This window comes from Crocodylus siamensis, chromosome 8 (genome assembly GCF_052110815.1).
Source record: "Crocodylus siamensis isolate JL-2025a chromosome 8, ASM5211081v1, whole genome shotgun sequence".
NCBI classification, from domain to species: domain Eukaryota; kingdom Metazoa; phylum Chordata; order Crocodylia; family Crocodylidae; genus Crocodylus; species Crocodylus siamensis.
The window spans coordinates 63,220,503-63,244,713 of record NC_143402.1 but is presented as its reverse complement, the minus strand read 5'-3'; the positions used below and the strand labels follow the sequence as shown (position 1 = coordinate 63,244,713).

Here is a 24,211-nt window from a genome sequence, read left to right as displayed (position 1 = left end):
ACTTTGCCTCTTGTTGGCTCATAGACTTCTTGAATCAGGTAGAGGTCATCCACACATGAGAGGAAGCTTTGCAACTGCTCAGATTTTGCCGAGTGATCTTCCCACGAGATGTCTGGGTAATTGAAGTCACCCATGACAACCATGGTCCTGGAGCATGTGGCCTCAACCAGTTCCCGGTCAAGCTCTTGACTTTGGGTGGGAGGTCTGTAGTAGACTCCTACCGTTGTGTCCCCTGTGCTGTGTTCCCCACGGATTTTAACCCAGAGGGTCTCCAGTCGTCCACCCTGGTCACCAATATCAGCTTGCAGGAACATGTAGCTTTCCTGTTCTCTAGTGCCTTGCACATTCCTTTTTCCAATAACCACCACAATATAGCTATTCAGAGGCAGGTTTATTCCTAATGTCTAAACAGAGCTTATGGAAACTGGATCTTTGGCCATGAGCTCAAAAAATTTACTCCTAACCTTAAAACAGATACAGCAAAATTAGTCACTTTTATTTAAAAGAAAACATTACAAATAAGTGTGCAAAACAAGTAGTTTCCATGATTAAATACACGTAAAAGCAACATGCAAACTTGACATCAAAATCTGCATAAAAGTTAATCCTTAGTATTTTTATTACATGACACTAAAGAAACTTGCCAAATTTAGATAACTTGTAGCTAAATAAATCTTAAGAGTGAACTAGGACTTCAAAATTTGAAGCATCTGTGAAATTAAATCTCAAAAAAAGAGGGAGCTTATTAAAATTTCTCATGTATTTAGTGCTAGTAATTGAGCGCTTGTGTTTCAGTTACCAATATTTTTGTGCCTTATTTCAAAAGGAAAAAAAAAGGGAACATTTGCCTCTCATAGCCAGGAGGAAAAATCATGTTTCAAAGTCACATGACAGCAGTTTGGGTTGTTTTATCTGCACCAAGGCCAATACCATTTAGAATGCAGCACTTACAATGTTTGCAGGTTTAGAACCATTATCGTAAGTGTAGGTCATGTCACTTAATTCAGACTGTGTTGGAATTCAGTGGCCTGTCAAGTCTTCCCGTTGAAGGACAGAGACAACTGATATTTTAGAAGCAACTGTCACAGCAATACTTGAGTTCTGCCTGGAATGGTTGTGTTTCATTATAGACGGAATCTCCCCAGTTCAGAACACGTCAGCTTCGTTTGCCACAGTCTCCTATGCAGTTTGCTTCATATACCGAGTAGTGGTTAGTTAGGTCAGCAGCACCTAGATGTGCCTGTGTCTAACATGCAGTTTGGCACCTCTGACTTATTAGTGCTGACAATTTATTCAACTTAATCAATATCAATGTGTACACGACTAGCAGTGTGTGTACATAAGACCACCACCATTAAACCATACTCCAGATCAGATGCAGTTTAAAACCATACCCATATGCATCATTCCCCCACCCCACCCACATCACCCATCACAAAGTTTGACAGGGGAAAGATTAGTTCTGTTCTATGGCAAGTTGCCGCTATAGTTGCCTAGTATTTAGGAATTATTTCCCATCCCCCAGAGCCTCAGTGGAAGTGATGTGATGCCTCAGTTCTTCAATTTTCATATATTTTATCCAAGTCAGTCCTGAAGTTTGTACAACCTCCCTCTGCTATTGTGATGTGGCAGGCACCCATCCTAACTCTAACGTAATTTCACAGTTTAACTAAAGAAACCCAATAGGCACGAGCTGTTGAAAGCCACTTCTTGAGAGTTGGAGTTGACAGTAACAAAAAACCAAAAAAAAAAATTCAGTACTGAAAATTGGAAGAAAATTGAGTCTTAACATTACTTAGTCCTCTATATCAGTGTTTTCTGATCATGGTGGATCAGGCTTCTCAGTAGAGATCTGCTACACATCTTGATCATTACTGGACATTCATATACTGTCCTTCCATAGATGCAGGATAGCCAAGGCAGCACTCTCTGACCCAGGCACTTCCTTCAGTTCAGTCAGAGCTTGTCATCAGTCATTTCTAGAAACTGAGCGTAGACGTCCCTTGAGCATTCCCCTTTTTGGTTGAATAAGAACTTGTAGTAGCTACCGTCTGCACAAATTGCTGGGGAAGGAAAAAAAATCCTTTAAATCCTATGGCTTAAAAGTACTATGCACTTACTTCAATGTACCTTTTTCAGGAAACACATTTCTCCAGCCAAGAGCACTGGTTAACCAGGCAGCATGGAGCAAGTTACTTTTTCCAAAATATGCTGGCTTGATCCAAAACTGAGACAGGTCACCACTTTCCGCCCAGTGTCTTCTAGGTACCACTGATACTATTATCAGTCCAATTACCTGGACTGTCTCAAAGCTTTTCTTGCTCACTTTTCCTGCCTAGTAGAGACTGTTCTCACTCCTTGCAGCCTTCAACAGTGACCTCTCCAGTTTCAGGCCAGATCAAGGCTCCAGTTTCTTGTCTGGACATCCTTATCCCTTTAGAGCTAGATACGAGTAGAAAGGTGGTTAGCCATGTTAGTCTGAAGGCAGTCTAAAGGTGCTACCCTGCCTTAGCTGGTTCAGGAAGGGAAGAACTTTTGTAGGCAAGAACTTAGCATGATGCTTTGAGAAAGCAGATTGTCACTTATAAAAGCTCTCTGAACCAGTTAGGTTAACATGCCACCCTGCCCTACCTCTACAGCTGGAAGTGGGGGGCAAAGCTCAAAGGTTGGACTTTAAAACTTCAAATAGCAAGCCAGACATCCCCAAGCTGGATGCCCACCCAAAAAAGGACTTACCTATGACAGCATTTGGCTCTGTTCCAAAGGCACAAATGCATGGAGAGCCCGAGGGAACCTGAAACTTGGAAAAACTCCATTTAGAACTGAAGTATTTGGGGAGGAAACTGGCTGAAGCCAAACTAAAAGAAAAGAAAAGAAAAAAAATTAAATCAGTATACCCACTCATTTTGATGTCAGCTCCAATTGTCAGGGCAGAGACCACAGCTCATTCAAAACTGCAGACATGTTTGATCATGTCATAGGGATGTAGTAGTCTGCTAGTGCTAGTCAGACATGCTTTGGGCCTGGTAACCTCACTTCAAGGACTGGAAACAAAATTTGCCACCTCTCAGTTCAGTCAGATGATCAGTTCTCAGAAACAAAGCTATACAGGTTGTTGCCTAAATAGGTGCAGTACTGAAAAGAGAAAGAGACATACATACAACACTAGCAGGGCCACCTGTGCACCACAACCAAAGATTTGATGCATTAGAAGCCTTCAACCCTTCTGCCCAAGATCCACCTTTAAAAAGAGGGAGAAGGTCCAACAGGGACCTTACCACAGCCAGCAATGCTATGTGGAAGATATTTACCTACTACAGTAATAGCATCTCTTACAGCTTTAAGCTGCTTCCTATTTCATATTCATGCAATGTGCCAGTTTTCAACTTTTCCAAGCTCTTGACAGATACTGGTCTGATGAAGTGCTGAATTCATTAGAGAGCGTTAGTTTTGGTACCAATTAAAACTGAACCTGTTCCCTGTCCCACCCCCCACAGCACACTACAAAATGAGCAAACTTGTACCTTGACTGCTTGTTTCTTTTGGGGTCTTCTGCAGCAAAAATATGCACTGTGCCATGGTCACTCGATACACAGATTAGGGAAGCATCCTGGTTGAAGTTAATACTATAGTGGAAAAGAAACAAGCCAAAAAAACTGCAGTTGTGATGTATGACTTGATTTAAGAAGCATTTGGCAACAGTTTGCCTATACTGCGGTTCTTCTTTTAAGTATAAAGGTGAGTGCATCAAGGAAAAGCAATTGCCAGTCTTCCCACCTACCTCCTGCTCCCCATTTTAGACAGATGGTGAACTCCAGCACTGAGGTACAGAATACATAGAACAAATCCATCAAAACTGACTGCTGCTAGAATGCCCCTGAACTGAAGAACTAGTTTATTCAGCTCTGACCAAAGTCAACACTGTAACCGACTACAAAGAGGACTTTCTTGAACAACAGCATTTCTAACATAAGGTCAAGAGCACTTTTACATGTTTCACCTGCAATTGCAAGTGAAGTCCCACTTCATTCCTTTAGCTGTGCTTTTAAAAAGGCTGGGGAGTAGTTTAGACAACCAAATCCCAGCCATATCTTCAACAAAGGACCATACAGGGAATCTCAGATAGAACCACAGAATCATACATAGGGCTGGAAGGGACCCTGAAGGATCATCCGGTCCTGCCCCCTGCATGAGCAGGAAAGACATCTGGGGTCAGACTACCCCAGCCAGGTGACTGTCCAGTCTTCTGTTGAAGACCTCTAGGGTAGATGATTGCAGCACCTCTGGCGGGAGCTTGTTCCATAGTTTGGACACCCTAGCAGTAAAAAAAGGTTTTTTCTAATGTTCAGCCTGAAACTATCTTCCAGGAGTTTGTATTTCTAGTTTTCCGCAAGGGTGCCCTGGTGAACGGTTGTTCGCCTAGTCCCCGACGTACGCCTCCAATATAGCAGTAAGCCACAATCAGGTCCCCTCTTAGCCTTCTTTTCTTTAGGTTGAAGAGTCCGAGATCCCTCAGCCTTTCCTCATGGCTTGCCATGCAAGTCCCTGATCATGCGGGTGGGCCTTCTCTAGACCCTCCAAACTTTAGCATATCCTTGTTGAAGTGCAGTGCCCAGAACTGGACATAATACTCCAGCTGCGCCGCACCAATGTTAAGTAAAGTGGGAGAATCACGTCTCTGGATTTAATGGACATGCATCGATTGATGCATGCCAGAGTTTTATTGGCCGTAGCAGCTATTGCGTCGCATTGCCGGCTTATATACATGCCAGGGTTTATTGTTACCCCCGGATCCCTTTCATCTGTAGTGCCGGTCAGGTTAGCGATGCCTAGTCTGTAGGTGTGCTGGGGATTCTTCCTTCCCAGATGCAGCACTTCGCATGTCTCTATGTTGAGCCTCATCTGGTTCCGTTCTGCCCAACAGAACAGCTCTCAGAAAATGTATGCATACACACTAGGGGTGTGTGAAATGGGCTGTGTCCAGTTTGGATTTGGTCCAAATCAGGGACAGTGGTTTGATTTGGATCACTGTCCCCAATTTGATTCGGCCACATCCAAGTCTGAAGATATGATGCAGATTTGGAGAATCAGCAATTCAGCTATAGACACAGCTTTAAAACATGTTTTCTATATACTTTGAGGTACCAGGCACAGCTTGTGAATGCTCCGATGGGGGGGTGGATGGAAGATCACAGGAGTGCAGGGGGGCTCCCTTGCATGCTTGGTGGTGAACCTGGAAGTAGACTGGAAGTACTTCTGATCCACTTCCAGGTCCACCAGGGAGCATGCTCGGACTGCGCCCCCCTGGCTAGATCAGCTGCAGGGGGACCTCCCGGTGCCCCGCCCCACCCCCAGACCCAGGAGGCACCAGTCACTGAGCCGGGCCCCCCTTCCCCCCGGCACGCTCCTCAGCAGACCCAAAAGTGGACCAGAAGTACTTCTGGCTCTGCTGCCAAGCATGCTGGTCCCCCCCGCCCGCCCCGTGCGACACTCCACCCACCCCAGCATCTCAGCATTCATGACCTGCCTGCTACCCTGTTGTATGTAGAAAAAAAACATTTAAAGCTGTGTCTATGCCGGAATTGATTTGGAGGGTTCCAATTCGATTCGGAGAGATTAAAGGGTCTCCCAATTTAATTTGAATTTGGAGATTCGGCCACGGAATTGAATCAGGGACCAAAGCTTTGCAAAGCCCTAATACATGCTCTGTCAGATTCAAAGAATGGAGAAGGGAAGTTAGACTTACCAGTAAATATTGGCTGCTTGTGATCCTCTTCGTAGTTCCTGGATTAAATGCCCTGATGAAGTATCAAATATTCTTATAAGGGTCCCCTTGAAAAAAAGTAATGAAATGGTTTATTAGCCAACATGGAAGGAGCCTTTGACCCTTCCTGCATTTGGAATACCATCCAGCCTCCTGAACACCAATATTAAAAATAATTTTAAGTACAAATATTTAACCCAAACACCCACTTGTGCCAGTCAATCAATAATTGTTTGCATTAAGATAAACTAGGTAACTTTTATTAAAGTCTAGAGTTAAGAGATCTGAAAGAGAAGTTGGATATTTTTCTGACGCTGCAAACCCTTTAGTGTTTTGGTTTAGATTAGAATTAGCGTCAAGACTAAAACAGGTTGCAAGAGCTTGCTCAACCCACTGGAGTTGATTTTGCCTCCCTCCCCCTCCATAAGCTCTGCAAACATTATTCCAATCCTGTTTCCTCATGCTCAGCATTCCCCATCATTGCTGACTATTCTGCAAGTTCCTCAGTTTGAGCAAGGACAGCCAGCATAAAGCAAGATAAGTTACAACTTTGTGTCACTGCCAGAAGAAATCCTTAAAACAAGCCAATGATCCTCACACCAGCTACCATCAGGCTGTTGTAGCTGCATACACAGCATTAGTACTCTGCAGTAACCCAAGCCATCTGACTTGCTTACTAAGGCTCTCAAACTGCTCCATCTCAAAATACTGTGTTCATAGCGAGATTTGATTTGGTCTCCAAATTAACTTTAAAGTGCAATAAACAGCACTTGGTACCTGAAGTACCCATTTCACTTGGTGAAGTCAGGATAAAATATGGGGTGCACCAATAGAAATGTTTCGGGACGATACAGATAGCCAATTTTTAGGGAGGCATAAGTTGGCACGGCAACTTGAAGAACAGTGTCTAGATAGTAAATCTACTATGGTGAAAGAGGAAGGGGAAAGGCAACAGAGGCCCCCATGGTGAGGGACAGAGTAGGGCTGGGGTGAGGCCAGGTGCCAGACAGAACTGTGGCACACACTGGGGGGGGGGGGAGAAACAAACAACAACACACATGCCCCTAGAGCTGCATGGGGTGAGGGTGGGCTACCACTGTGGGCTGGGCTGTACTCGGAACAGGCAGCAGCAGCGCTGGGAGGGAGCTTCCCCAAAACCCCCTCTGGGGGCACCCCCCCATATGCCCTCTTGGGGTGCATACAGCATCAGGAGCCACCCTTCCTCCCCTGAACAAGCTGTGGCTCTATCCCATGCCCCACCCCAGTCCTACTCCCTCACCATGGGGGCCTTGATCTGCCAACCCCATGCCCCTTCCCCCCCCCCCCCACCTTCCGCCACAACCAATTTACCAGCTGGATGCAGCTCTCCAAGCTAACATATTTAACGATTTCTTTGCCTCTGTCTTCCTAAGTAGGGACCAGTTCAGCCACCTCCCTGCTGGGCCCCCCTCGGGCCCCGAGAGAGACACGCCTGGGCCAAGGGTTAGCGAGGAGTTAGTTAGGGTACTTCTGGAGAGGCTGGACGTGTTCAAGTCCGCTGGTCCGGACGATCTTCACCCTAGGGTTCTACAGGAACTGGCTGAGGTCATTGCGGGACCCCTGGCACGGCTCTATGAGCACTCGTGGTGCTCTGGCGAGGTGCCGGAGGACCGGAAGAGGGCCAATGTGGTCCCTATCTTCAAAAAGGGAAAAAAAGAGGACCCGGGAAATTACAGGCCAGTTAGTCTGACCTCAATCCCGGGTAAGCTCTTTGAAAAAATTATCCTGGCACACATCCAGGAGGGCCTTGCGGGGGAATGCATGCTCAGGGGCAACCAACATGGGTTCATCAGTGGCAGGTCTTGTCAGACCAACCTGGTGGCCTTTTACGATCAGGTCACCAAATCATTAGACGCAGGGGTTGCTGTGGATGTAGTCTTTCTGGACTTCCGGAAGGCTTTCGACACTGTCTCTCACCCTGTCCTCATCAAAAAGCTGGGAGACTGTGGTGTCGATGCCCACACGGTCAAATGGGTCGCCAACTGGTTGGAGGGCCGCACCCAGAGGGTGGTAGTGGATGGGTTCTTCTCGACCTGGAAGGATGTGGGCAGTGGGGTTCCGCAGGGCTCGGTCCTCGGGCCCGCACTGTTCAACATCTTCATCAGTGACTTGGATGAGGGGGTAGAAAGCACCCTGTTCAAGTTTGCTGATGACACTAAGATGTGGGGGGATGTGGGTGCACTAGAAGGGTGCAATAGGCTACAAGCTGACCTTGACAGGTTGCAACGGTGGGCGGATGAGAATAGGATGGGGTTTAACACTGATAAGTGCAAGGTGTTGCACATGGGGAGGAAGAACCGGCACCACACTTACAGGTTGGGGAACTCCCCTCTTGCCAGCACGGAGACGGAAAAGGATCTTGGAGTCGTCATTGACTCCACGATGAACATGGGCCGGCAGTGTGGGGAGGCAGTCAAGAAGGCCAATCGTACCCTGTCATGCATCCACAGATGCATCTCGAGCAGGTCCAGGGAGGTGATCCTCCCCCTCTATGCGGCACTGGTCAGGCCGCAGCTGGAGTACTGCGTCCAGTTCTGGGCGCCACACTTCAAGAGGGACGTGGACAATATGGAAAGAGTTCAGAGGAGGGCCACTCGTATGATCAGGGGTCAGCAGGGCAGGCCTTATGAGGATAGGCTACGGGACCTGAACCTGTTTAGCCTCCACAAGAGAAGGTTAAGGGGGGACCTTGTGGCCTGCTACAAACTGGTCAGGGGGGATCAGCAGGTATTGGGGGAGTCCCTGTTCCCCCGTGCGCTGCCAGGAGTGACCAGGAATAACGGTCACAAACTGGCGGAGGGTAAGTTTAGATTAGATATTAGGAGGCGCTACTTCACAGTCAGGGCGGCTAGGGCCTGGAACCAGCTTCCAGGGGAAGTGGTGCAGGCTCCTAGCCTGGGGATTTTTAAAAGGAAGTTAGATGAGCACCTTGCCGGGGTCATCTGACCCCGGTGCTCTTTCCTGCTAAGGCAGGGGGTCGGACTAGATGATCTACCTAGGTCCCTTCCGACTCTAGCTACTATGAAACTATGAAGCTGCTGGGCTGTGCTCCTCACTGCCTGTGTGCTGCACTGAGGCTGCATGCATGCACAGAGCATTTATTGGCCACATCAGGCAAAAAAAAAAAGCCAAATTTCCTTTACATTGGTTCAATATTGGATCAGCACCAATATATCACTGCACCTCTAGATAAAACATGGGGTCAATGACAATTTACAAGTCTCCAGCTACTGTTGTAAGCGATGAGATAGAAGTGCAGGAGTGCATACGTTACCACACACCATCCACATGCACTGTAGCTTCAGATGTTTGCCCACCACATTAGCTTAGGACAACCAGTCTCCTATGTGTGGTCTTACATCAAAGAAGCATATGCTATTTATTAAGGGTGAGAAGCAAAGAGTTTTAGGGTGAGATCTTCAAGTGGGTCAACTATGTTGGTTCAGTAAGAGTCACCCTAAGAAATTCTTGCCCCCTCAATTTCTGGACCAGTCACAGCTCTTTTACATCGCCATTTAAAGTGTTACATATCAGACATGGTGAAGACAAGTCCAGTCCAGTCTCCATTACAAAAAAAAAAAAAAAAAAAAAACACACAAAAACTCATCTCGCCCACCAACAACTATAAAAAAAGAGAAAGGGAAATTCTCCTGTCCTTTAGGGAATGGGTCTTGTTAAATTTTTAGGATATGCCAAGATTAAGAATGAAAGGCCTGCATACCAGCTGTATATCCACATTAAATGAACATCCAATATCTCCAGAAGAAACAGCGGATGGAGTACAACCAGCCTGCCTAAATTTACTTCTACGAAGGAGGGAAAGGAGGGTAGCAGAGAACACAGAAGAAATCTGGCTTCACCTCCCACCTTTCTAAAGTAGAACTCCTCAGCAGGCTGCTCTTTGCCAACCTGCTTTCTCCACACATTTGTGACAATAGATGGGCCTCTTGCCAAGCACTCTACTTTGCATTCTTTCCACACTGCTTTTCAAAAAAAATAGCAGAAGCTTAAGAATACCACAGCCCACAAATGGCAACAGACAGTGGAGCTGACCAAGGGAAGGACACAGTTTATGAAATATAGAAGCCTAGGCTCCCCAAGGTTTGTACCCTTGAGTACAAGTCCCACTGTCATCTGTGATGAAAAAAATTCCACCTGAAGGACCCTAAATATGGGGCCAAGGAGCTTAAGAAAAAATTAGTTACGTAATCTTACATCCAGGGAGGACTTCATGGGCAGAGTCAATATCTATTTCCCCCTATTTAAGTAATGGATTGACTTCAGAAGGTGGGATTTTCAAGTTTCACATATATGTCCTATTTATTACATGAAAACCATGCCACTAAACACACAAAATAAACTGAAACACTAAAAATCCCCTGCTTTTGGTGTAGAACAGAGGTAGGTGACCCCTGGCCTGTGCTCCACCCCTGCTTGGGGGAGGGGCCGGTGCTGCACTGCCACAACAAGGATCGGACCCTTTGCAACTCCCCTGCTGTCTGCCCATGGCATGCCAACATCTTACAAGACGGGTTGTGTGTGTTTTTAGCACTCTGTCCAAAACACTGCCAACCCGCGGTCTAGATGTTAACTGAAAAGTAGCATTGTTAACTAACTACTATCCAGCAATATTATTCTGATTGTGAGAGCATCATTGTAGAAGAGCCACACCACAAACCAGACTTTTAATCCTCTAGTCCTGTTCTCCTGCATTAAGGGCTTCAGAAATAGATCTGCATTACAAAAACATTTTCTTTACACTACAGTGCAAGAGTGGGGGGGGGGAGTGGTGTTAATTCTGCAGAGGTCCCCACTCCCCCGCCACACACACACACCACCCCCCTTAAAATGTCAACAAAACAGAAGTGAATTTGGTTCCTGCGTCTGGAGCTTAAAAAAAAAGAAAGAGAAGAGCTGAAGAAGTCAGAAAGAATTAGCCAGTACAGCTGCTGACTCACCTGTAAGAACATATTCCCATCTAGCAACAAAGTTTAGCTTGAGGCCCCCCCACCATAAACACACACACATGCAGTCACAGATATCCAGACCAGGAGTGGGGAGAAGCGACAGAAGAATGGGACATGTGAAGTAGATGAGTTTAAAAGCCTCAATCTTTGTGTCTCAGTTACAAACAAACAAACAAACAAACAAACCAAAGCCCTTGAGGATCCCAAATAATATCGTTAGAAGAAAAGAGTTAAGCTATGTAGCAAGCATTCTAGACAGCCAAATACCAGGGATTTGAGCAAGTCAGTTGTGTTAGTGGCAAATGAAGTAAAGTATTGAATTATGCCAGTGCCAGACTCCTGTTAATTACCCCATCATGCTGAGCCTGTAGCTAAGATTATGCAGAAATTGCGCCCACCTCAAAACCTAGGTTCATCACAGCTTTAGTCTTCCAGCCATTAGTGACAGCACCCATGTGGGTGCTGGATTCTACACTACATTCTAACAATAACCACATATAATAGCACATTTAAAGGATTTCCTTACTTTTTCTGATGCTGTTGCGATTCTTGTTCCCTGAAGGTTTAAAGCTATACAGCTCAAAACTCCTTCATGAGCTGGTATGTCTACAGGAGGCTTTTCTGTGTTAGCCAGATCCACTATCTGCACATGCCCAGTATGTGTTCCAGGGAATGCAAGGAGGGAATTATTACTATTTGGACAAAGGACACAAAGGCCTGGAAAAAGAGAGAGGGCAATTTATTTTCAAAGCCCTAAACATGAACGAGCTTGAATAAATATAAAGGACTGGATTTCTTAAGACTTATCCAAGAGCATTTGATGGTTGCTGCCATCCCAAAGTAATTATCCAGCCAGAAGTGTAATGCACAGGTGTAGGGGTTTGATGCTTGGATTTTTCTTTTTAAATGGATGTAGTGAGTTAAGACATCAACTTGGTCTCTGAGACAGCAGCTTATTCCAAAAGTACAAACAAGCTAGTTCACATTTGTCCAATAATTTGGACATTTTCAAAAAAGTTGTAAAGTTGGGGGGAGGGGTGCTTTTTTTTTTAAGTCTGAATAAGAATTATACAAAAGAGTCTGGGAAGCTTTTGCTTTGCTGAGAGCATAGCAGAAATATTTTTAGAAAAACAATGAATTTGGGAGGGGATTTACAGAAGTGCAGGACTGAAGTTCAGCCACGTAATAAGACTGATGGCCAAAAGCTGAAGCTTAAGATGTTGCAAGTTAACATTCAATTTTTTGGCTCCCTCAAGCTCCAAACTATTTACTGAAATGGGACCATCACACCTCTTCTGAACGTAAGTCACTAGATCTGGTGACCAACCTGCTGCAGTTAACACCAACTATATGGCAAATGTACTACTAGCACACTAGTTAAAAGATTTCTCTCCTATCCTCCCTGAGCCAATACCCATTTAATATTCATACACAAGGGATAGGATGCATTTCATCTAGAAAGCTCAGCAGCAATTTAAAGAGTAATTACTTCTTCAAAACGGAGCGAGAGCGAGCAAGCTACAGACAATACCAGTCTTATTAAGAGACTAAAAAGACTGGAATACTATTAATAACTGGTAACTTAATTTGCATCCTGGCTTGTTTGATTCTAACCCAGAATGACAAAGTTTACAGAGCACATATTTGTAACTTCACTAGTTTTGCATTAAAAAAAAAGTGCTACTCCCATCTTGTTTTGAGAAGTTAAGCTTATGGCAAAGCAGAGTCAATGAAAAGCTGTCTTATACCATAATGCTTTAGAACAATCCGTGGCTTGCATTTAGCATTAAAAGCACACAGAACTCAACTTATGAGTTAAGTAAGTAGCATCAAGTGGGAGACAAGATTTATAAGGCCAAAGTAATAGGATGGGGGCAAGAAAGTAGTCAAGTACACAACTAACCTTTAGGGTTGTAGCAAGTTTCAAAGACGTGCAACTGGTGGGGATTGTGTGTGAATGTGAAAACCTTTATCATAGAGTCCAAGACTACCACAATCCTGCAACAGAAAAACAAAAATGCTAATGTCTTCTCAATCAAGACCAGGACAACAGAGAAATGGGGACATGTTTCAAGTACGAATATCATTAGTTCATTTCTACAGCTGTTTCTGCCTATAAAAAGGCAAATTTTGTTTTGCTCTATAAACTCCCACCCTCCTAAGCAGCAATAACCAAGAGTCCTGCAAGACTGCTTTAACCCACAGCTGTGACATCTAACAAAGCAAATTGGTTCCAGCTGTTTAGATGCTGGAACACGTTCTTCCCATATAGGAGGCAGCAGGAACTCCTTTAACACTCTCCTGTACAGAGCAAAAGTAGAAAACATCAGAAACTGCCACATGAGAACACCTCCCCCTTAGGGTCTCAAAGTCCAGCATACTTTAGATGTGATGCACTGTCCTTCATGCTTGTTCAAAGCCCAAGTTTAGATCAGTTTAATTGCCAACATAGGACTTTAAGAGTTTCTTTCCAAGAACAGCGGAGAATTTTTACAAACAACTATATGCACTGCAAGTCAGTCATGCATTTGGTATGAGTTTTCATATCACACCTACCTATCTCTTCGCAATTTAACCGCTTTGACTTCTGTAGAAAATTCTATTTCAATGACAGTCTTCTTTTTCAGATCATCCCAGATCATCACTAAAACGGCAGAAAAATCCCATTGGCACACCCGTGATTTTTGGTAAAACACGGTATTTTATGCTCAGAAACCAATGTAATCAGTAATGAATAATTTCACAATAAAACTTGGGTATTGGATGAATTGGATTTTTTGGGGCTGCACATAAGAGATGCGGGGGGTGGGGGGCGCGGTGGGCAGCATGCAGAAATCCAGGCATCTTGAAATAACCCATAGGTGAAGGAGAAAAAAGTGGGGTGGGGTGAGGACTGAGCATATGTGCCCCCCCCAGCAGGTAAGTCTGTGGGGGAAGTGAAGGACAGATCGAGACCTCAGCAGTGAGGGAAGGAGCAGGGCACAGGCTAGGCCAGGTGGTGCAACAATTGGAGCCTGGGTGGCTTGTCTAGGGGTACAGGGTTGGGGGGGCTCCTGCCACTGCACACCCTGGCAGAGGCCCAGGAGGCATGTGCTCCCCCAGTCTGTGCATGGGGTGGAGATGGCTGCCTCTGTATACTGGGCTCTGCGCTTCGTAAGCCACATGATGCCATGTGCTTCCCGCCACCGGGCAGGCAGGGGGCATGGCGTAGACCAGCGGTGACAGGTATGTGGTGTCACGCTGTTCCTCGGGCAGCTGCAGTGGCATGCAGAGCCCAGTGCACAGATTGGGTGATGGCATATCCCTCCTGGGCTCTGCTGAGGTGCAGTGGCAGGAGCCCCTCTGCATCCCTGGATGAACCACCCAGGCTCCGATTGTCCCATCACCCAGCCTGGCCAGGACCTGATTCACCCCAGCCCCTGCCTCTGCCCCACTCCTTCCCTCACCATGGGCGACTCCCCCACCCCCCCTGCAGCTGCCCAGAACCCATGGCCAGGCTGCCTTGCAGCCCTACTCACTGCCCTGCCTGGTGGGGAATGGGGACAGCAAAGCCCTGTTAGCCCTGACCTTCCACCACCTACAAGATAACTCCTGCATCACAGCCTGAATTGGGGGAGCGGGGGAAATAGAATAAAAATAAACTTTTGGTTGCTTCATCACCCTGAGATACAGTCTGAATCTCCTCTGTAGTTCAAGTTCTCTCACAAATTTCCCAACAAGACAAACTGATTTTATATTTCTACAGAATTTGGTGCTCAAGATTTCTTCCTGTCACTTTCCCAAACTAGTAAAAGTGTTTTCCAGTTTGAAATACTTACTGAATATCAGTCCTAGTTTTGTAATGAACCTGGACCTTTAGCACTGGATGGTTACTTTTATCCCTATAATTCCAAGCAGCGAGGTATCACCACTGAACTTGTCACAGTAGTGAACAACTTTGTACCCAAGCATACCATTGCTACATCATGTTTGCTTTGGAGATCTCATCTACAGACTGCAATGGACCACACTGCTTAGCCAGCAAGCCAAAGATAGGGTGGTATAGATACAGAATGCAATACAAAAAAAGCTAACACTTAAAGAGAAAAAAGCATTAAGACAGAGGCAGTGAGCCTCAGCACCTTGTGTAAAGCAGTCAGTATCTTCCTTTACTCTTGAGTAATTATTGAGTAGAAGTGGCTAAACATGGTGTACATTTAATCAGAACTACATGGGTCCTCACTGCTTTCAAGTTATAGGCATTCACTTTAAGTGGCAGAAATAAACCTAGATACTGTAATGTTTTGGATCAGGTGCACACCACACTTCAGAACACCGTTAAAAAAAAAGTAAAATAAATAAATAAATAAATAAATAAAGTGTCCAAGCTGCTTGTGGTTAGACCCCAGGGATCAGGCATCCCTTTATAAAGTCTAAGTGCTCAGTACCATACCTTTGTTAGGTGGGTATTTCGGTTTTTTTCCTCCACCCACTAATGCTAAATAGTTGCACCGAAACAACATTTCAACATGCCCAACACCTCCTTCAAGGAATTCTGGAAGACAAAGAGGATATTTATAAACATATGGCATAATGAGTCTGAACAGAGGGGAAAAAAGGGTGTTTCAATTCCATAAAAGCAACACTTTTAGGACATAATACAGCAGTCAAAAATAGTTGTGCTCGTGTTTGTATTAGGATTTCTTTGCATTAATGCATTGTGACAAGAAAATGCTTTAGTGTAAGATAAAGACAACTGATGGACATAGGCCCTAGAGAAACACTGCATGAGATCTCCTGTTTTCCAGCTAGGACAGGCAGAATTACTCAGAGCTGATAGTTATGTTTAGAGATAGGTTTGTTAGGTATCTGCATACTGGAGAAGTTTGATTTCTGAGTTTAAGATGAAGAGTTCACATTAGATTTATTCTTACAGCACAGTGTTTTGGATGCTGTCTGAAATAAGAGCAGGAACCATATCTCTGTCTTAGAGAGCTTCTAATCAAACATGGCATATGACACTGCTAGTAAAGGTGGCAATAGGACAAGGAACGCAACTAAAGGAGGCAAAGGTTACAATAGGAACAAAGTGTAGACCTGCGAGCTACTATGTACTCTAGGGAGCCATACAAATTTAAGGATTAGGAGGATATTGGCAGGGGTGCTGACCCCGGGACAAACCAGCAAAGACAAAAAAGGTGCAAAACAGGAGGAAAGGAAAGAATATCAAGTTTAGCAGAAGAATATATTCTAAGAGGAAGAAAGGAAGACCTATTTATTATTGCTTTTCACTGTATAGCCTGAACGATGTTAACCTAGTACAGTTCTCCTTCTGCATCTTGCCCATTTCACTTCCTGGTTCTCAAGACCTAGTGTTCTCCCCTTTATCCCTCAGTTACAAGATGGATTGGTTTTTGGACTGCAATGTCAAGAGAGGTGTTGGGGGGGGGCCTCAAGTCTTCTGTGCCAAAGGGCTTTCTGGTCACTAATAAGTAGGTTCTAGTGTAGGGGAGCCTCTGTAAAACATCTAGCCCCCCTGCTTCTGAACATGCAGTTTTCAGCATAGTAAACCTCAGCTCTGACCCATCATTGTGTACAAAGCTCTAAATAGGGCTACAGGCACCTAAAGTCAAGTAATCTCTGGACCAGAGATTTTTTAGAGTACAGTCTTTTAACGTATACACTCCTCAAGCAAGGACATAAGGGGTTAATACCCTTGGTGTGGGTCTGATTCTGGACTAGCAGCATGTGCAGTACTGGAGCTTCAGCATTCTGATCTTGTTCTGAAGACCTGAATTGCCACTTACAGGTGCATTTAAAACATCTGTGTGGCGCTCACTTCAATCCCTGGCAATGAAACAAACTGAACTTGAAAGCAATGAATGCTTCAGTCTCCAGAGCCAAATCCAAACCAGAAGGACTATGCTATTGGGATTCCCTACAGCAAGTCCCAGAAGGCCCTTTTACCTGCATACTATGTTACTCTCTATTAGGGTACCTGTCCAAAGACAGCATCAGTCAGTGGACAGTTCCTCAGTACAGATTGCTTCCATCTTCCGTCTAAACTCTGTCAGAGCAAGTGGATTATCCCCCTTAAGTACTGGAAAGTAGAAGATGTTATCAAATGCAAAGGAGGTGAGAATTACAATTTGGGGGGGTTAACATGACAGTGTGGAATTGTGTGCTATTTGAACAGCACTGGGAGAGAGATATGGAAGAAGAACTAAAGTAACAAGTGAAAGTAACAGGCCATCACCAAATCCTTTATAGCAACTGGTTTCAGGAGAGTCTTCTCCTTTGGACAACTCATTCAAGTTCCAAAAAAAAGGGTGGGGGGAGATAAAAATAATTAAAAACACAGAACAGAAAGTTCACCAACTTTCATGACAGACAGCTGGAATCCCAAAAGGAAGCTAGGGAGTGGGAAGGGGGCGAGGGCAGAAGAAAAAGCCTACGGATGATGGGGATGAGTGATTGAAGAAGGAACTAGGGAATATTTTTCAGCAGGGACAGGATTAGAGACAGACAAACACTAGCAGTTAAGAGAAACGATGTTAAAAATGTTTAGCCAACTGCATATAGGTTAAGAGAAGCCAGGACATACAGAGAAAGAAAAAAGAAAGACAGCAGAAAGTCCAAGTAGGGGGCTTCTATACCCCAAGGCTATTTATTTATGATCAATAATATTAAGGGGGGGGGGGGGGAAGAAGTCTCCTTACAAGAGCCCAGCAGGAAGGTTTGTCATTATAAGTTTCATATCTCTATACAGATGCTTTATTATAAGCATTTCTGTGCAATTAGTTTCTCATCCACAGAATATTCCCTGAATATTCATTCATTACCACTGTAGCTATTTCCATATTAGTATTCCAATGTGCTCATGGTTATACTAGGCTGAGTTGAGATGAAGTTCTCTTTTGTTTTTTGTTGCGGGGTGGGGGGTTTCAAAGTCTCAAGCTTAGCTAATACTTAAAAAGGGAGTCAGGCCACAAACTAAACAAAGTGGGGGCAAGGGACAAAAAGCAAAAAAACCAAACAAACCAAAAAACCACGCACTTTCAGCCTCCATCACCACAGAGCTGAGATACTAGAATAAAGCATATGCTGGATCTAGAAAGCCAGGACAGCAGATCAAGCCTTTCTGAGCATGAAGGGTCCAAAACCCAACCCAACCACTCTGCCCCACCCCCAACCCTACAACACAGTGAGGAAGCTTTTGGGTGGGAAGGAGGGTGGGGGCAGAGAAAGAATTTGAACTCATTTCAAACAAGGAATTCTGCTTCATTTCAAGAGCCAGGATTTCACATCTGGATTCTAGTCCTTTGAGTGACTACTACTAGGCAAAAGAATTTAGAGTCCCACCGGGCTATGTTTCCTCTGACTTAAAAAGGGGTAGAGGAGAGAAAAAGAATACAAACTCTAGGCAAGCCTCTTAATAGGAAGACTTCCTGTTACGAGAAATCCCCCTCATCTACCGCCCCATAGAAACGCATCACATTTGATCCCTTACATTCAAAACTATGAACCCAACGATAATGCCAAAAGCCATGGTTTTAAGTGATACATTTCTTCCTGTATTCTCATTTCTTGACTGCTGTAATGTTCTATCTGCCACAAAAGGCAGGCTTAGAAACCTAGGAGTGCTGTTACACTTCTGACCTTTCTTACAGTCAACTTTAGAATTAAGTCGTGCTATTTTCTTTCTCCATATTTTAAGCATCACTTTCTATAAAGCAGCATACTAACAAATAAACCCTCACAGTAACACATGAACACAAGTCACAACTATCCATGCATTCTGAGCGGCACTTTTTTACAGCGTTAAACTGCGATATAGCCAGTGACTTCACACATTAAAAAGTGGGTCTAAAAAATGGCAAAGATGCCTTTGAAAGTCAAATGTGAGCCTGTGGATAGGAGGGAAGTCAATGAATATGGTCTCCCAGCAGGAAACAGGCAATCCGTCAGAGAAATGTAGGCTGAGCTTTTGACAGCACCAGCTCAGGTCGTGACAAAGCATCTCACCTTGTTTCTCCTTTTCTTTGAGTGGATCTGCATTATAAACTCTGAATCCATTTTCCATTCCACATGCAAAGCATCCTACAGCATAAAATAAAAAGTATCAATTAATTATGTTATTCATATAAACTAGGGTTCCAATAACTCCAAAGTTATAGAAGTTTCCAATCTAGACCAATGTTGAGCTCATACCTGTTGACTGAAAACAGAGAAGGTACCTGGAAAGAAGACTTTTCAGGTTTGTTTAAAACAAGTGGTAAAGGAGGAAGTGGAAAATATTTACTCATTCAAACTGTATCCTGAGGCAGTATTACAGAATGGGGTTGCAATTTTGGTACATCTTCACCAACTCTTAGAATATGGATACGCACATACTTGCAGCCATGTCAAAGGTGAGGGGACATTTTAAAAGGGGAGGTGATCAGGAATGCACAGCAGCCATTACATTCCAGGCTGTCTACACACCCCCTGGGCAACACAAATGTACCAAATGGCCCTAACTTTAACACTAGATGAACACAGATGCGGGTTTTCTGGAAAACTTTCCAATGCCCTAAACAGAGCGTGATCTGATTTAATGTTTTTTTTTTTTTACTTGTATTTAGTAAACAAGCCTAAAAAAGTACCCCCATGTTAATATTATGTCCCCATAGCCACAAGTATTTGAACTGAAATATTTGATTAGGAAAAAAATTAAATAGCACACTTAATGCATTTTAAATGTTATATTCAAACACATTCAAAGCTTTATGTGGAAAGAAATTATTTTTATTGGAATACTTGTAAAAATGTGAAGATTATAAACAACAGTATGTACTTCCCTTACATTTTTTTCCTTAACTTTAAACAAACATGAAGTCATTGAAAACTGTTAACACTAATTTTAGCACACCCAACGAACTGTGCACGTTATGCTGTGGGTGTCCACTCATCTACTTCAACAGAATTTAATTCTCTTCCACCAAGGTCACTGCGGCACCTCCAGTTCCACTGTCACTATCTGCAGAATCACTTGCACTACTTACCAGTTCCATTTCAGAATCAGATTGAGGCAAATCAGATTCAGAACTATTTGAGCCACAATCCCTTTCCTTAAAGCTTGGTTTTACCAATGAGTTGGGCAAGGGCAACCTATCACACTGCATCTTCTTCACCAATTGCACTTCCGACTGATTCCCCAAAAGCAAAAGATTTTGAGAAATAGAAACAAGCTTGGTGGTGTGTTCTTTGGTTTTGATTTGACCTGCACAGCCAATTAGGTGAATTCATAAACTTGATTTTTGGTTTGAATTATTATGCAAGTGTATTTACGGTCCTGTCTGCAAATCAATAAAACATGTATGCACTCTCTCACACGCACTTCCTAGGGATAAGTCACCTGAAAAACATTAGTTACAACTTTGAAACTTCTAAGCTTGCTTAATAGTGTATTGGCATCTACTCATTGTTACCAGTGAATTTTATGAAACAATGAATTTTTAGAAATGGAAAAAATATTCCAATGAAAAATTAAGTACTAGAAAGTTTTCTGCCCCACATTTCTGTAGATGAAGCATCATTTAAAATTGAAGCTGGTTTTGCTCCCTACTTGTATGTACGTAACTGTAGGGATGTAAATAGTTCAAGGCAAGAGACACCCTATCTTTCTGAAACAGCTCCATATGTATATGGCCACACCCTTTGCCTCCAGTGGTAATTAATAACTGCGGGGGAGGGGAGCCTTGATACTACACCCTACTCCTGCCAATGCCTTGTCACACATGTTAACAACCCTCTCTTAATGTCTTGATGTGCCACTAAAACAGCAAAATTCCTGAAGTGATAGCTTGATGTTACCTACTCCTGGGTCTCTTCTCCCATTTCAGAGACCCACAAATTGTTAGCTGTTTTCTAGAACCTCTATGGAGTTCAGTCTTCAGCAGCAGACAGTTTCAGTTTTTGGCTATGCAACAAAAAGTTGCTGACAATTCAGCTATGAAAAAGGTTACAACTGTAGCTTTCAACTGAGCAGGAAAGGGAGGGTGAGCAAGCTGAAAGTTATGCTCTGCCCCTGCTTCATGCAGCCATAAATCTGAAAGAAAGTGTTTTGTTTTGTTTTTTTAAATACACTCTGGCTTCCCCAAAACAAGGTGCATGTTTTATTGGGGGGGGGGGAACTAGGGGGTGGAGGAAGGCTACTGTGGTAAGCATGAAAGAATACACCAAGCTTGTTGGGAATGTGGATCAAAAAAAAGGGCTGTGTTATTCCTGCAATAGACAAGAATATAGAATATATTTCTTTACACCTGCCCTGGCCTCAGCTCCTTCCCTTCTCCAGACTTACCAGCTGGACACTGCTCTCCAAGTTGCCAGGCTGCATATTGGCAATGAGATCAGTATCAGCCAATATGGCTGGTTAATAAATCTGCCATAAGAAAACAACAATCGGTGCACCCCATATCTGTATACTGAGTTGGTGACACCAAAGTTTAAAAAAGTTCAGGCTTGAAAAGAGCTATGCTGCCTATTCTAGAAAAGACTAAAATCCAAGAAGAGTCCATATGCTGGCAAAAAGAAAAGTTCTTCAACATTAGGAGGAGTGGGAAATACAGAAGATGGTTGCTATAAATGTCACAGCAGAATGCATCTAGCCAAAAACATGAGCTAATCATTCACGTTTGTCTTTTGAAATCTAAGAGTGTTCCCATTGGGTTAACTAAAACAACACCAAAAACAAAACTTAAAAATTTAAGAGTCAGAACATAGGACTGCAAATTCTATTGCCAACTTTACTATTGGTATTGTATCTAGCACCGGGATCAGCAACCCAAGGCACGCATGCCAAGCATGGCACACAAGGCCATTTTACTCGGCACACCACCACCAGCCTGGGCTCTAAGCAGCCCAGGAGCCCAGGCTGCTTCCAGCAGGCGGCTGGGAAGCTGCAAGCCCTGCTGCAAGCAGAGCGGACTCTGTGGGCCTGCTGCAGCCTGGAGGCTGCAAACAGCTGCTCCGGGCTCTGGCATGTTGGCACTCCAGCACCTTCCAAGGTAGGCACTGAGTTTTTTTTCGGCACTACGGCCAAAAAATGTTGCCTACCCTTGACCTAGCAGAATAAAAAGGCTTACCATCAGTGAGTGGCCTTAATACTGCCATAGGTGCAAGGGTATTGTGAGGTTTTACTCATTCATTTTTGCAGCAATTTCAAGTCTTTAAACATTCTAGGCATTACCACAGTGCCTTGAATAAAGTGTTTAAATCAAAAGATTTGTTTTGGAGGCCTTAACTGAAAGACCTTTATGCTGCTGTAACTTACATAAACAGGTTACACTGCCTAAAAAAAGGGGAAACATGTTTATTACTGAAGATAATAGCTTTTGCATCTTGTCAATCATACAAGTTAACACCAGGAAGAGACCCGTTAAAAATATTCCCCCTATTTTCCTGCCAACATAGGATTAACAATTTGAGTTGATGAGAAATGAGGTTAAACCGTACAGTTATACACACACACCCACACTACTAAGTTTCAACACACCAGTGACTCATACATCTATTTCTGAATAGCAGTAAAGTGGAAGAAATGAGGTCTTCCTCTTAGCTGCCATTCTTAGGAAAGTCAAGGAAAAAGAAAGTCAACAAGATTAGCCTAGTGGTGAGACTGAAGTGTCAGTCAGTCTAAGCTATTTATTTCAGAACTACAGTTTTAAGATGTTCACCACCTCTGCTTTTAACTTGAAGAATTATAGCAAAGAAAGTCTCCCCCACTTCCTTTGCCCATGCAATTGGGGTGCAGGGGGTGGAAATCAGCAAGCTAGTTAAGAAACAGATAATTTAAAATAGGCCCTTAATCCAGTTCAGGTTAGTTCCTCAGGTCAGAAACTGTTTAACACTCAGTGATGGTATACCCAAAAATACATTAAATGTTTAAAACATGTATTAACTGTAGACTTAAGGCAGCCTTGGCAACAGCAAGGTGACATATTTTTAGCCATGGCCTGACCCCCATGACGACCTGCCGATAGGCAGAATTTCAGTCCCGTGGAGCTGGCAGTTGAATGGAGGCCTAGCACAACGCAGGCAATCTTACTTGGTAAGTCACCAACACAGAAAGGACTAGTTAGAGCTAGTCAGAAGTGACCAAGAACCTAGAATTAAATTTCATCCCACACTTCAGCTGGCCACACTCGCTTGCCACTGGTAGAAATGAGTACAGGAAGAAACTGAACACAAAACAAATCCACACCAGGCAATGCAGAAAACTTCAAACCTAGACTTTGTCAGCCCATGTAGCAGCTGAACCACAACCACCAAAGGTTTGTTTTTTCAAGGGCTGGCCCATTGCTTTCAGAGACCGTATGCGTTTAAAAGTCACATAAATGGTTGCACTTTGATAAACTCATTCTTACTTGTTGACAAAAAGATCCAAAAGGAAGATGCAGACAACTATGACTTTCCCCATCCAACAGGGAGGGGAAACCGCTATCATTTTTCTATCCAGACAGCAGGGTCAGGCAGATGCTTCTCAGAAAGAGCCAGATCCCTCTGGAAGGAGGATCCAAGCCTCACAGCTGTAAAGCTCCCGTTAGTTCCTCCCCCAGCCAGTCTACAACCCGCTGACCAGGCAGACCCGGGCACTGCTTGTTTTAAGCCACGGAATTAAAACCAAAACCAGACAGACCCGAAGGGAGACCACCAGCCCGGAGACGACGTGCTCGGGCCAGGCAAGCGACACGCTGACAAGCTCCTTCCCCTGCCAAGCCTCGCAAGGGCAGAAGTGGAAGACAAATAAGTGTACAAGGGGCTCCCGCCCGAGACCGCCCCCGGCCCCGACGGCCTCAAGCAACGGACGCGGCAAAGCCCCGGGCCGGGCGGGCGGCGGCCCCCGCGCTGCAGGACCGCGCCCCCGCCCCCGCGCGGGCGGCAGGAGGACCCCGCACCCGCGCGGACCCACCAGGCCGGGGCAGAGAACAGGGGCGGAGCCCCCGGGGCAACCCCGGCCCTGGGAGACTCGCGGCCCCGCCCCCCGGCCTGGCCCGGGCCTCACCGTGGTCCTGGTTGAAACCAGCGTAGAGCAGCCCGTTGCCATGCGGATTGGCCGGCAACAAGTTCATGACTCCTGCCGGGTCGGGGCCGCCCGGGCCTTTTAAACCATCGCGGCGCCCGCGGGACTCGGCCCCACCAGAGCCCGGAACCGACGCGCACGGCGGCGCCAGCGGGTGAGGCAGCTCCGCCGCGGCTTCCGGCTCCGCCGGGCCGAGCACCGCCCGCCAGGCCGCGGGGCCGAGCGTCGAGCCATCGAGCACCACCCGCACCGCCAGGCCGCGGAGCCGAGCGCCGAGCCATCGAGCCCTCGGCCCCGCCCACAGCCGGCCCGGGGACGCGAGACCCGCCTTCCCTGGGGCGGGGGCGGGGCACGCAGCAGTCGCCCCTCCCTCTCGGCGTGCTGTTCTTTCATGTACAG

The 24,211-nt window shown here is 45.0% G+C and overlaps 1 protein-coding gene across 3 annotated transcripts; it reads right to left on the bottom strand.

The window, feature by feature from the left end:
* Nucleotides 1-475: 475 nt before the first annotated feature.
* Nucleotides 476-24,087, bottom strand: WDR45B (WD repeat domain 45B). Of its 3 annotated transcripts, none has more exons than XM_090059166.1 (10): nucleotides 23,795-24,087; nucleotides 18,775-18,849; nucleotides 15,203-15,304; nucleotides 13,327-13,414; nucleotides 12,674-12,768; nucleotides 11,297-11,487; nucleotides 5,747-5,832; nucleotides 3,525-3,626; nucleotides 2,737-2,858; nucleotides 476-2,063 (listed from the first exon to the last, which is right to left on the bottom strand). In XM_090059166.1, exons 1-10 carry the CDS (start codon nucleotides 23,859-23,861, stop codon nucleotides 1,957-1,959), a joined length of 1,035 nt encoding a protein of 344 aa, XP_089915292.1. In that variant the 5' UTR covers nucleotides 23,862-24,087; the 3' UTR covers nucleotides 476-1,956. The 3 variants fall into 3 exon arrangements, with proteins under 3 accessions (XP_089915292.1, XP_089915293.1, XP_089915294.1); XM_090059167.1 differs by lacking the exon at nucleotides 23,795-24,087 and adding an exon at nucleotides 23,429-23,715; XM_090059168.1 differs by lacking the exon at nucleotides 23,795-24,087 and adding an exon at nucleotides 23,157-23,397.
* Nucleotides 24,088-24,211: the final 124 nt, after the last annotated feature.